Source organism: Episyrphus balteatus, chromosome 1 (genome assembly GCF_945859705.1).
Source record: "Episyrphus balteatus chromosome 1, idEpiBalt1.1, whole genome shotgun sequence".
NCBI lineage: Eukaryota > Metazoa > Arthropoda > Insecta > Diptera > Syrphidae > Episyrphus > Episyrphus balteatus.
This window is the reverse complement of record NC_079134.1, coordinates 154,943,270-154,957,050: the sequence shown is the minus strand read 5'-3', so window position 1 is coordinate 154,957,050 and position 13,781 is coordinate 154,943,270. Positions and strand designations below refer to the sequence as shown.

General features: G+C 27.8%; 2 protein-coding genes across 5 annotated transcripts in view; both read right to left on the bottom strand.

Annotated features, from left to right (window-relative positions):
- The window catches only part of LOC129906805 (uncharacterized protein DDB_G0288805), a 298,594-nt gene that overhangs the window by 269,243 nt on the left and 15,570 nt on the right, over nucleotides 1-13,781 (bottom strand). The gene's annotated exons all lie outside the window — the stretch shown is intronic.
- Nucleotides 2,875-4,660, bottom strand: LOC129906809 (uncharacterized). Of its 3 annotated transcripts, XR_008770855.1 has the most exons (4): nucleotides 4,505-4,660; nucleotides 3,530-3,795; nucleotides 3,128-3,472; nucleotides 2,875-2,971 (listed from the first exon to the last, which is right to left on the bottom strand). XR_008770855.1 is itself a non-coding variant. In XM_055982734.1 (3 exons), the coding sequence occupies exons 1-3, from the start codon at nucleotides 4,646-4,648 to the stop codon at nucleotides 3,418-3,420; spliced, it is 465 nt and encodes a 154-aa protein (XP_055838709.1). In that variant the 5' UTR covers nucleotides 4,649-4,660; the 3' UTR covers nucleotides 3,102-3,417. The 3 variants fall into 3 exon arrangements, 2 of the variants coding, with proteins under 2 accessions (XP_055838709.1, XP_055838710.1); XM_055982734.1 differs by lacking the exon at nucleotides 2,875-2,971 and having other exon boundaries at nucleotides 3,102-3,472; XM_055982735.1 differs by lacking the exon at nucleotides 2,875-2,971 and having other exon boundaries at nucleotides 3,102-3,463.

Below are 13,781 nucleotides of genomic sequence, written 5' to 3'. Positions count from 1 at the left end.
TTTTCTAGGCATCACAATAAGATTGAAACGTCAAATGAAAGGTGAAATAATGAGCTTTCACATGATAAAAATTGATTCAATAACGTGAGAAGATAAAATTATATGTTTTTTTGCCTTTTTTGATGAAAATTGATCGAGTTCAAAAAATTATAGCTTTTTTTATAGATGTCTAATAGACATGATCTATATACATATATATTTTGAGCAATAAGCTTTCAGGTGGTATAAAATTTCTTAAAGGTTGTTGTATCAAAAAAATGAGTTTTTGGGTGAAGTGATTTTTTCACTTTTTTCATAAGAAATGATTGTTTTCAATAAATTATTTTCATACTTTTTGATCATTGTAAAAATTTAAAAATGGTTTTATTATTTAGAAGAAATATTTGGCTTTTTAATGGTATAATTTTTTTGTGAGCTTTTAAAATAAAAAAAATTAATATAATGAGAAAAGAAAAAAGGTATTTTTTTTTAGCTTTTTCTTGTAAATTATGATTGTTTGAAAATAAATAAACGCTTCAAATGGCTCATTTTAAAAGCACACAAACTGTTTTCTTACGACGTTATTAAGTAAAATCATCGTCTGTAAACCTTTTTTTTTGTTAGAAGGCATTTCAAGGAACTAAGGCAAAAATTGCAACAAATCTTTGGTAAAAATCCGACCATGGTTCGCACCAAAAACAGATCTCAAAATGAAGGGGAAGGCAGTTTGCTGATTCAGATTGTTTCTTTACAAGTACAACCCTAATCTAACCAATTTTTGGCAAAGTGTAAAGAAGAAACCTTTTTTAAATGTCAAGATTTCATAAATAAAGCAAATATTTTTCAAAATAAATTCGCAATTTAAATAAGAAATCAGCACCAGAAATTATTTCACAATAATAAATCTAATAAAGTAGAATTTACCCCCTTTAATATAGAAATGATAAAATTTAATTGCATTTTTTTCAAAATAAATTAAGAAATTTAAAAAATGAAAATTAATTCAGATGAAATTTTATTTAATCTTGAAATTTGAAATTCAAATAAAGGCCAATCAATTTTGCAGCCATCATCCAGAGAGTGTGCCACAAGGTGCTTTTTCTATTTTTAACCTAGAAAACCACAATATCACCATAGTGTCACGTTCATGGATCAACAAATAATGGTGACAGCTGAACGTAAAGGTGTGATGCTGTGAGTGTCAAATTTTATGTATTTGCACGTAAATTGCAAAGTTTTGTTCATTGCTGAATTAAATATGACCTCGTTGTTTGTGTTTTTTTTTTTATTATTTTTTTTTTTCTAATCTTTATGTGCATATAAAAGTCCATTTCATCTCAAGTTTATGACTTGCACCCCATAAAATATTTTCCCCAGCATTATTTGTGTCTATGTTTGAGTGTGTGTCCTTGTATGGAGGACCCAAAACTCCTCACAGGAGTGATGCATTCTCTTCGCCTTTTTTGATGGGATAATGATATTGATGCTCATTTATTCAGATTGCTATGAATTTTGAATTAGGTCAGAGCTCAACCTCAGAAGTGAGGCACATATTGCATCTTTATTTTTCATATTTTATCTACCACACAGGACTCAGATCAAGGAACCGAACATTCATGATGGTAGGAATGATATGCTTGATGGCTGACATCTTTGGCCCATTAAAATATTTGAATAACTGTTTTTGAAATTGCATATTGCAATTTTGGATACAAAGACTAATGACAATCTCGAGAGTTATTCTAAGGATTATGGTTTTTTGCTATTGTTTTTGTTTCAACAAAAATTATTACAGGCATTTTAGATATTTCAAATCAATTCCTATGGAAACTCAAAGAAAAAGTATTACAAAAGTTAATTAATATTTCCAAGAAACATTCATTAGTATACCTATAATATTTTTTTGAAAAAAAAAAAACTAAAATTTTTTAGTAACGAAAAAAATTTTCAGTATATTTAGTGACGAATTATCGACTCTTGAATAAATTCTCATAAAAATTCGTACTTTAAACTAAGTTTTGTGTAAACAAAAACATCCTTCGTCCTTTCTTGACTGGTTTTCTAAGTTTTCCCATTATACTTAGATACCTCCTGCCACTTTGTATGATTCGTCATCTAAATTCTCCGCCTTTTGAAGTGTCTTCTTACTGTGAATTCCAAAGAAGAATATTTATCAACTAGAATATCTCCTAAGTATTCAATAAAATTCTTTTCCTCCCTCAATTTTGTTTTGATATCTTATATTTCAATGTAAAGTAAAATAAAAATAAAATGAGAAAAAAAAAAAAACAGGAAATGAAATTTGATATCAAATGAAAGCATACCCAAATAACATTTTGTGGTTAGAAAGCGGAAAATAAACCGGATATTTACTCTGGTTATTTAACGGATAAGTTACTAAACTCGTTAAATAAACGTATTTAAGACGTTCCAGAAACGTCTCCACAACCGAAAATGGTCAGTTATTTTTTAACTTCGTCTAAATCGGGTTTTTAAAAAACCCACTTTTTTCTACAAATACTGGGTTTTTAAAAACCTAATTTTTACGGTTATTAAATAACTGTTTATTTTTAGTTAAAGAAAAACTTGAAATAAACCATTTACGGCTATTTTATAACCGTTTACAAACCGTTATTATACAGTTTAAAAAAAACCTGTACTGAGTTATTTGACGGTTTTTTTTATAACCGTTTTACTACGGTTATTATAAAACCTGTAATTAACGTTATTACAGGTTTTTTTGAAACCTGTAATATAACAAGTTCTTTTAAAACCTGTATTAAACGTTAATTTACGGTTTTTTTTTATAACCTCTTACCTATAGGTTTTTATAAAACCTCTAATAAACGTTATTTGACGGTTTTTTTATAACCGTTTTCTTCCAGTTTTTTTAAAACCTGTAATAAACGTTGTACAGGTTTTTATAAAACCTATAACAAACGTTATTTGACGGTTTTTTTTATAACCGCTTACCTATAGGTTTCTATAAAACCTGTAATAAACGTTATTTAACGGTTTTTTTATAACCGTTTTCTTCCAGTTTTTTTAAAACCTGTAATAAACGTTGTACAGGTTTTTATAAAACCTATAACAAAAGTTATTTGACGGGTTTTTTTTATAACCGCTTACCTATAGGTTTCTATAAAACCTGTAAATAACTTCGTACAGGTTCTTATAAAACCTGTAATAAACGTTACTTCACAGCTTTTTTATAACCGGTTATTTACAGATTTTAAAAAACCTATAAAATGTTTGCTTACCAACATGCTGCAAACCATAAGATTCTTCCCAGCTGAAAATTTAATATTTGAAATAAGAACGCTGAAATTTAAGTTTAGTGAAACATTATTTAATGAAGTAAAACTAAAACTAAAACTAAAACTAAAACTTAAAGTAAAAGTAAAACTAAAACTAAAAATAAAAAATAGCTTAACTTAATTATGTTGTGGATTGCCCGTCAGAGGCAGAGGAGCTGGTGTTGGAACTGGTATTTCTGTAAAGAGAAAAATGTTAACTTAAATGTTGATTATAATTTTATTTTTTAACTTACGTGGACGGTTTTCCCATTCGAAATGGGGCTTGCTTCAAAAAGCCTTTAAAAAATGAAGCACCCTCAGCTTCACTATAAGTGGGGTACCTTGATCGGACCGCTTCCAATATAGTTTTATACAGGAATTTGTATTGGCTGAAACTTTTTTTGGCATTAGTCCCCAGCCAAGAATGTTCTGCCAGTAGTGGATCCGTAAAAATGCACTTGCAAATAGTGCGGATCGTTTTCATTCCGTTGACCCCCCCATATGAGCTCAACTTACGGACCTGAAAGAAAACAAAAATATGTTTTAAGATGTCGTTTTTTAAACTTTTTCGTAATATAAAATGCATTTATTTTCAAATATTTTTGGCCGCATTTATTATGATTTGAAATTATAAAAGAAAATGTCAATATGTATTACGGTTTATGAAAAAAATTAAAAAGAATTTCATTTTCGAAGAACTTTTTTTAATAAAAGTTTTGAAAAAAAATGTATCTTATTTTTTTTTCAAAGTTCAACATCTAAACATAAAATTATTTTTTATTTATTTAATAACCCTTACTGTTGAAAGTTAAATAGCAAAAATTTAAAGTTCTTATTTACCAAAGTCTTTGAGAAAATTAATTATTTCGATGCAAAAATTCAGTTTTTATCAAAAAAACCAATTGAAATTGAAGTTATTTTTAATTGTTTTTTCAAAAGTGTGATATATATTACCTTTTCTGCTTCGGAATTCAACTGATAATATTTATTAGAAAAAGTTTGGAAAAAAGTCATTTTTAATTTTTTTAATAAATTTTTTTTTAATTCTGAGTTTGAGGACCATTTTTTCAAAAACTCTTAATTAAATTTAGTGAATTTAAATTTAAGATAAGCTTCTGGCTTTGTAAAAATGTATTTTAAAATATTGTAGGTGTTGCCGTTGTTTTCTAAATATTTTTTTTTGTGTTTGAAGTAAGAAAATTGCATATTTCGTATATTTTGATACTTACCAATTTTTTTTTGAATGCTGCATTTTGATGGAGTTTTTCCTCGATTTCCTCAATTTGTTGGACAGAGGTAAGTGGGAAAATTTCATCCAGTCGCAGTTCCTCATCCACTTCCTCTGCATTCTCTTTTGCAATTTTGGACGCCATGAATGCCTCCAGCATTCCTTGCATGGCCTGCACCTTCACCTCAGTGGAACGCTGTCTTTCCAAATTTTCGTCTATTTTGGACGACAGTTCCTTGAATTGGGTACTGGTGCTGGGGCCTATAAACAATTAAAAATAAGAGTTATAGTAAAATACAAAAAAAGTAATACGGTTAGTGAAAGAACTAATATGCTATCTCAGCTGTTACTAAGAGGGACTGGGGTTTATCCTATTCAAATAACATTGGATAAACCCCAGTCTAAGATAAGCTGGAGTTTAAAAACGACTTTGATAATTGTACTAGTGCTAAAATACATTTTTTACCTTCATACGTGTATAACTCGGAAATGACATTAGTGATGGTAACATCTTCAGTTTGGGGGGTGAACGAGGAAACGTCTTGAAAATTAGAAGTAAGTATGACAAAATTAGTAACTTTGTTCCCATGTTTATACATTTTAAACTTACCAGAATTAGGAATCAAAGTTGACATCAATTTGTTCATATCTGTCATGTATTCCGAAGAATTGGTGTCGATGGTCACTTCTTCCGTATTTTCTTCAGAAGAAGACAAATACTCGGCATCCTTTTCCTTCTGAACTGCTTCCTCCCAGGAACCTTAAAAGGAAATACATGTTTTGTCGTAAATATAAGTGGCATGAAAGGGATACAAGAAAATATTTGTTCAAAAGGTGAAGCGGCTTAAGACCGGCCGAACAGCTCAGATTTTGACGATTTTTTTTTCAAACGTAGGTAATTAAAAATGCTTTAAAGTCTATAGATTAAAAATTGCCGATGTTGCCGTATTGTTTTTTAAAATTACAATTAAATTTTTTTTGAACACAACCATTTTTTTTTTTCTTAAATTTCATAAAACAAATGATAGCAAAAGATTCTCGAGGTTATTTAAGGAAAAAAAAAATATAAGGGAGTAAGGGACAATCTTCCATCGTTTAAGAGATAAATGCAATTTTCTCATAATCTGACTTTTAAAAAGCCAGAAGCTCATTCTTATCTCCTAAATTTAAATGCACTAAATTTAATCAAGAGTTTTTGAAAAAAATTTCAATTTCAATGGTTTTTTTTTGATAAAAACTGAATTTTTGCTTTGAAATAATTAATTTTCTCAAAGACTTTGGTAAATAAGAACTTTAAATTTTTCTATTTAACTTTCAACAATAAGGGCTATTGACTGAAGAAAAAATGACTTTATATTTAGATGTTGAACTTTAAAAAACAAATAAGTAATATTTTTTTTCAAAACTTCTATTAAAAAAAGTTCTTCGAAAATGAAATACTTTTTAATTTTTTTCATAAACCGTAATACATATTGACATTTTCTTTTATAATTTCAAATCGTAATAAATGTGGCCAGAAAAATTTGAAAATAAATGCATTTTATATTACGAAAAAGTTTAAAAAACGACATCTTAAAATTTTTTCAATAATTTTTTTTTTCAAAAATCTGAGTTCAGATACCATTCTTTCAAAAGCTCTTAATTCAATTAACTTTATTTTAATTTTACAAATATGACTAAGTTTCTAGCTTTTTAAAAATGTATATTTAAATGTTGTAGGTGTTGCCGTTGTTTTCAAATTTTTTTTTTGTGTTTGAAGTCAGATCATGAGAAAATTGCATTTATCTCTTAAACGATGGAAGATTGTCCTTACTCCCTTATATTTTTTTTCCTTAAATAACCTAGAGAATCTTTGCTATCATTTGTTTTATGAAATTTAAGCAAAAAAAATTGGTTTTGTTCAAAAAAAATTTAATTTAAAAAAAAATCTTCAATTAAATTTAAAAAATTTGAATAAGTAAAAAATTAAAACGGCAACACCGCCAAATTTAAAGTATTTTTAATTTAAGACCTTTGAAAAAAAGATCATCAAAATCTAAGCTGTTCGGCCGGGTTCCCTAATATTGCCAATTTTTGAGCTTTAGTTACTCCACTATATGTGTACATTAGACCGTTCGTTGTGTTTTTTTTTTTTATTAGGGTCAAGCTCTAAAGCCAAGTACGCTGCTGATATATGAGAAATACATAGGATTTTCTAATGTTTAAGAGTTTTATTTATCCCTACGTTCAGTAATGTATGTAATTTTTTGAGGAAAAAACTTTTTTTTTACATATTGAAAGGTCATAACCGCGATTACTTTAAGTATATGAAAGGGGACCTAAAGTGTATCAAAATTAACGTAACTAAGCTGTCAAAAATAGGCCCCCAGGATAAACTGCTTTAAGTTTAGATACGAATAAAATTTTACTTGGAGAAAAGTGGTCTAAGTGAACTTAATAAAAATAAAATAAAAAAGATGTAGTTAAACTTGTATCTTACCGATGTCATCAAATATTAATTTGCATGCTATGCTTTGCCAATCATCCGATGCTGTGATGCAATTTTTCCGACCGCAAATGGAATCTTTCTTGGACTTTGGCCATAATAGCTTCGTTCCATCGATGACCCAATTTTTGGGAACTGCCGTCACGAACTTCCCTTCATCTTCGAGCGTCTCCACAACACAATACATTTTGATTAACAATGTACTAATGGAAAAAAAACAGATTCAGTGTTTGGTAAAGTTATTTTGAAAAATTTAGAGGAAATATTTTCTATGTTATAAAAATTAGGCAAATTTTCTTCTTCATTTGATTTATAAACGCTTAAAAATTTAGAATAGAACGGTTTTTCGTAAAAATTTTGTTTTTGTTTTAAGCTTGAACCATAGATAACTGGAATGCCATGTCGATATGTTGCAAACTCCATTCTAACAATTTCTTCTGAGTTTGTTAAGAAGTAACTATCTGCAAGTGGCGACTTCAAAACAAAATGTTGAAGCTGAATTGCTTTATAGATTCCAACACAGTGTTTAATTTTGCATATTTTATTCCTATCTTTCATATAAAGCATAGGAGTTTTGTTTTCATCTACATCAATTAGATCTACATTCTCAAAATCTTCGATAATCCTATTTGCAATTTGTTCCAGGGGTCTGTTTCCAGATCTTATTCGACGTTTTAAATATTGTAAACGATTTTCATATTTGAAAGCACTTATATTATCTAAAGGTCCATGGTATTTAACATCATCTACGACATGATATAAATTGTGAACGTTATAACTTATGTTTTCAGCTCCATAGATATTAGAAAAGTTATATATGAATGATTTGAACAGACTCTGTGCGACATCAACAAAAACTGTAGTTCCATAAAATTGGCATATACTTCTTCATGAGTTTCATTTTGCAAAACAACCGGACCTAAGTACAACAAAAACATACGAAATTCAGTGGCCTTCCAAAAGCTTATCACATCAAGTCCACGAGGTGTTCTATTGAAGTCGCATGGAACATATTTTCGTAGTGATACTAAGGTCTTAGAGATTCTCTCAATGTTTTTTGCCGAGAATTTTGTTTTAAGGGTTCTATTCTTAATCCATGTAACCAACAATTTTTTCATGACACCTAAGCACAACAAGTGCATGTAATCTGGAGGAAAATTCATAATAATATCTATTGGAAGTTTTTCTAATGGAGATGGTTGCGTATGATGATCTTCGTGTATCCCAGCCCGGAAAGAATCATTCGTGCGAAGTGATTTTGATAAGTTTGGAAAACACATTTGGTGAGATTTGTAATTATAATCCCCTTCTACATTACATCTTTCACAAGCAAAATAACCATTATGCCCTTTGATTCCTTTTAAATAAGAACGAGCGGGGGCGTCACAGATGAAATTCCTGATTTTAAAACTTATTTTTTTGGAACCAATGTTCAAATCATCAATGTTAACAGCCTCCTCAAGAAATAATCGCAGAAATTCATTAACACTTGAAGGTTTTGCCATTCCGTAGTAAACACCTATTACTAGCGGCGGCACACGAAAACCATCTGGTGAACACAAAATAGGCCAAAATTGGCCCTTTGAACTTTTGCTAACAGGAATCCCATCAATATTAAAGTCCAAGAATATTACTGTTTGACATGTCTGAACACTTTCAAAAACCTTAGTAAGAGCGCGAACCAAACCGAAATGCCAGTATCTACCAGGTGGAACTTCGATAAAAATTTTCTCAAGGGAAACGCGAGTTTGTAATAATGTTCGAGGGTCTAATGGCAAATAAGGATGAGAATTATGCAAAATGTTAAGCAAATCACGCAAGCAAATATTCGATATGTTATGCTGAATAGCCCACAATACTAAGTTTTTTTTTAAATTTTCTGGAATAGCTTCAAAATTAGTTGAGACAGCGACACAATTGTTTCCAGAATTTTCACTGTCACTTTCATGTTCAGAAATAATATTCGATAGGTGTTGCAACTGTTCAAATTTCGTGTTAGAAAAACCTTGTTCACAATTAGCACTTATTTCATTTTCCGAAAGGTGTTGCTGCACTTCAAATAACCTCTTGCTAAGAAAAACTTGTTCAAGATTTTTAATTCTTTCTTTTTCACGCATTTCTAATATTATTTTTTTAACTTTTCTTTTAAAAGTAGTTCTACTACAAATTTTATTTTTAATGATAGAATACATTTTTATTACAGTGATTTTATCAACAGTCAAGCTTGGGATAATAACGCGGAATGAGAAAGACAAATGAAAAGACGCGCTAAGTTATCTGTATGCCTACTCTCAAGTTATTTTCCAAACTCAGAAGATATTTTTCAAACTCAGAAGTTATTTTCTAAACTCAGAAGATATTTTTCAAACTCAGAAGTTATTTTCTAAACTCAGAAGATATTTTTCAAACTCAGAAGTTATTTTCCAAACTCAAAAGATATTTTTCAAACTCAGAAGTTATTTTCCAAACTCAGAAGATATTTTTCAAACTCAGAAGTTATTTTTCATACTCTGAAGTTATTTATTAAACAATATTTAATATTTAACCCTTTGCTCCCGGAAAAAAATACAAATATCTTGAAAAAAAGTTTTGATATTTTCTAACAACACACTAAAATGAAAAAACTAATGATTGTACTAGTAATAACATTGTATAAGGAATGTTTTGAGCTGAGAGTACAAAAGGAAAAGTCCATTTTGTAGTAAAAAAAAAACTAACAAAGTAATTAATAGGTGGTATCATGCTGAAACCACTAGGAAGCAAAGGGTTAAAATAAATTATAAACAAATAACAATATTTAAAATAAATTATAAACAAATAACTTACCTCTTAATAATTTTTCACAGACAGATATTTTTTTTAATTTAATTTATATTTTTTCACAATAACTTTCGCGCACAATAACTTGTTACCACCAGCCACAAAAGAATACTGAGAGATCTGAGAAAAATGAGAGACAAAAATATGATGGGCGACACGCGACGCTCGAGTATGGTGAATGTGTATGTGTGGAGAGTTGTTGATTATTTGAAATTGGGTTTGAACTTAGTTGAAAAATTGCCAGGGTTGTTAAAAGGTAAATAACGAGTTGATTAAAAACTTATACGTACTTATAGTAGTTATTTAAAATCTTACTTTAAGCTTAGGATTTATAATGGATTAATTTTAAACCAATAAACAACTTTAATGGTAAAAAGTCAGTAATTTAAAATCTCGTTTCAAACTTAAGGTCAAATTTGGTTAATTTCTAGTCTATAAATAGCTTTTTGTGTAAAAAAGGAGTTATTTAAATACTTACTTAAAACTTGTAATGAAAATTTGGTTATTTTTTAGCCCATAAAAGACAAAAATAAAGAAGTTAATTAGAAACTCACCTTAAACTTAAGATTTATAATGGGTTAATTTTAAACCAATAAACAACTTTCATGGTAAAAAGTCAGTAATTTAAAATCTCGTTTCAAACTTAAGGTCAAATTTGGTTAATTTCTAGTCTATAAATAGCTTTTTATGTAAAAAAGGAGTTATTTAAATACTTACTTAAAACTTGTAATGAAAATTTGGTTATTTTTTAGCCCATAAAAGACAAAAATAAAGAAGTTAATTAGAAACTCACCTTAAACTTAAGATTTATAATGGGTTAATTTTAAACCAATAAACAACTTTCATGGTAAAAAGTCAGTAATTTAAAATCTCGTTTCAAACTTAAGGTCAAATTTGGTTAATTTCTAGTCTATAAATAGCTTTTTGCGTAAAAAAGGAGTTATTTAAATACTTACTTGAAACTTGTAATGAAAATTTGGTTATTTTTTAGCCCATACAAGACAAAAATAAAGAAGTTAATTAGAAACTCACCTTGAACTTAAGATTTATAATGGGTTAATTTTAAACCAATAAACAACTTTAATGGTAAAAAGTCAGTAATTTAAAATCTCGTTTCAAACTTAAGGTCAAATTTGGTTAATTTCTAGTCTATAAATAGCTTTTTGTGTAAAAAAGGAGTTATTTAAATACTTACTTGAAACTTGTAATGAAAATTTGGTTATTTTTTAGCCCATAAAAGACAAAAATAAAGAAGTTAATTAGAAACTCACCTTAAACTTAGGATTTATAATGGGTTAATTTTAAACCAATAAACAACTTCCATCTTAAAGTGAGTAATTTAAAAACTCGTTTCAAACTTTAGATAAAATTTGGTTAATTTATAACCTATAAATAACTTTTTGGGTAAAAAAAGAGTTATTAAAATACTTACTTAAAACTTTGGGATCAGATTTGGTTAAATTCTAACTTAAAAAAAAACTTTTTGTGCGAAAAAAAAGTTATTAAAATACTTACTTCAAACTTGGAGTCAAAATTTGGTTATTTTTTAACCCTTAAAACACAAAACTAGAAGTTATTTAAAAACTTATTTATGACTTTGTGTCAAAAACGAGTTATTTAAATACTTTTCCGAAACTTTTGAAGAAATTTGGTTATTTTAAAACCAACTTCAAACTGAGGTTATAATTTAACCAAAAAAATTGGGTTGAAAAAATAACAAGAATGTAACCAGGGTTTAATAAAAGTAAATAAATAGCCAAAACATTTCCTTAGTTTAAAAATGGAATTTTTTAAACTAATTTATGACTAAAAAGTTTATTTTACGTATAATTTTAACCCAAAACAAACCTTCGAAAATACTGGGTTTTTTTTTCTAACCTAAAATTAACCACAGACTTTTAACAACCCGTTTATAGCCGCTTTATGACCGCGGTTATTTGCAGTTATTTTATAACTTTGGTTATTTTGTAACCGAGGTTTGAAATTGTTACTTGGGTAGAAACTTCGTTGCTTGTCTATTTCTCTACTAAGACTTTTTCTCAAAAAAGATAAAAAAGAAAAAAACGATAAGAAAACAATAAGAAACCACCACAATCTTGTTCGCCTCATTTGAGTCGGAAATTTGTTCTGATTTTCATCGATAAACGTTCCAATTGATGACAGTATTTTTTTTTTATATCGATTTGTCATTTAAGTCCTGCAAAATATCTCATACCCTGGATAATTTTTTTTTTATTTCGATAAAATGACCTATTGAATTGTATTGTATAGCCTACCTATGTCTTTTACCTTGTGATGTGGGCTTGACTTGACCATTGCAACTACTGTTTAAATGCTGATATCTTGAAATTTGAAGGAAGTAAAACGACAAAGAGGCACGTTTTTTGTAACTTTCTTTCTTGAAACAGATAAAATCAGATAAATGGTGAAGAAAAGTCTCATTAATGAAGGTGCTTGATCTTAATAGGTCAAAAAGTATATATTTTACAGGTATAGGGGAATTTTACAGTGCTGTGAAAGAAATGGCTTTAAGGATTTTAAAACCTAAATTTCGACTTAAAAAATATTTAACATGGAATGTACGAGCAATGAACATACATGATTTTTGTTTTTTTTTTTTTTATTCAAATATCTGTTGAATAATTACAAAATCTTAATTTTCGAAAATTAAAGTGCTACATTTGAATGATTGACCGTTTCCATTGTTTTATAAATAAATTTGTTATTGTTTCTATATTTAATCGAAAGAGGTACCAAAAGTTGCGATTTAACGAGTAGATTTTGAATATGTCCTTAATTTTGAAATTGAGTGATTTTATTGATAAGATATTGTTTTTTCAAACGATTTTGATAAAAAAAATCATTTAAATTTGACATTGTTAATTTTGTTTAAATTTTTAAAAAATTTAAAAATCAATTTTTTTTTTATTTTTAAAAATACATCTGTATAAATTTTAATTTTTTAAATTTTGGTTTAATGTGTAAAATAATAATTTCTTAAGAGTGGCTTACTAATTTTTTTTTTTTTTTTTAATAATGAATAAGAGTTTTCATAAATATAAAATTATTTATATAAAGAACGGTTCCTTTATTAAAAAAATTATATGAAATACTTTGTTTAAGGTTTAATACAATTTAAACATAATGTTTTTGTTAATTAAAAAAAAAGAAACAAATTTTCTATGTTTTTAGATGTCTTGTTATAACATTAAATTTAAATTAATACATTTTACAACAACAAGTTTGTACATAAGAGCCTTAACATTCTAATCAAGTTTTAGTATAAGAGCAAGGACATGCGGGCCAGTCGCGCATTTTATTTACTTGAAATTGAAGTAAGTAGGTATTCAAAATTGTCTTCACTTTCTAAATCTGATCTAAAACTTAATATATGACGTAAGGATATACCAACATAATGTAGTATGTTTGATGTAATGAAATCTATGAAATCCAAAATTTCATAAACCTGTTCTCCCGAAAGAAAATGTAAAAATAAAACTACTATACAAAATAAAATGCACGACTGGGTAGCACGTACTTTCTCTTGTAGTTCAAAGTATCTTTATCTTAAATATCTATTGGAAATTTAAGATTTTGTTAAGTGTCAAGAAAAAAATTTAAAAAAAAAAAAGTTAAAAATTTTTTTTTTCAAAAACGTTTTAGAAAATTTTTTTTTTCAAAAACTTTTTTATTTTTTTTTACATTTGACAATTCAAAATGATTTCTGTAAATTTTGAATAAAATTAACTTATGCTTTGATGAAATATATGAACTTAAAAATTATGTCAATTTTTGAAAAACCGCAACGCCATATTTCCATTCTCCGAATTTTTTGGGAAAAACTAAAAACGCAGTTTTGTTAAAATCAATAAGATTATTACGTATACCAAATTTAATCGAAATTGTTAGAGCCGTTTTCGAGAAAGTTGCAATACCTCGAAAACGTTATATGTGAGATATGCGACTATATGGT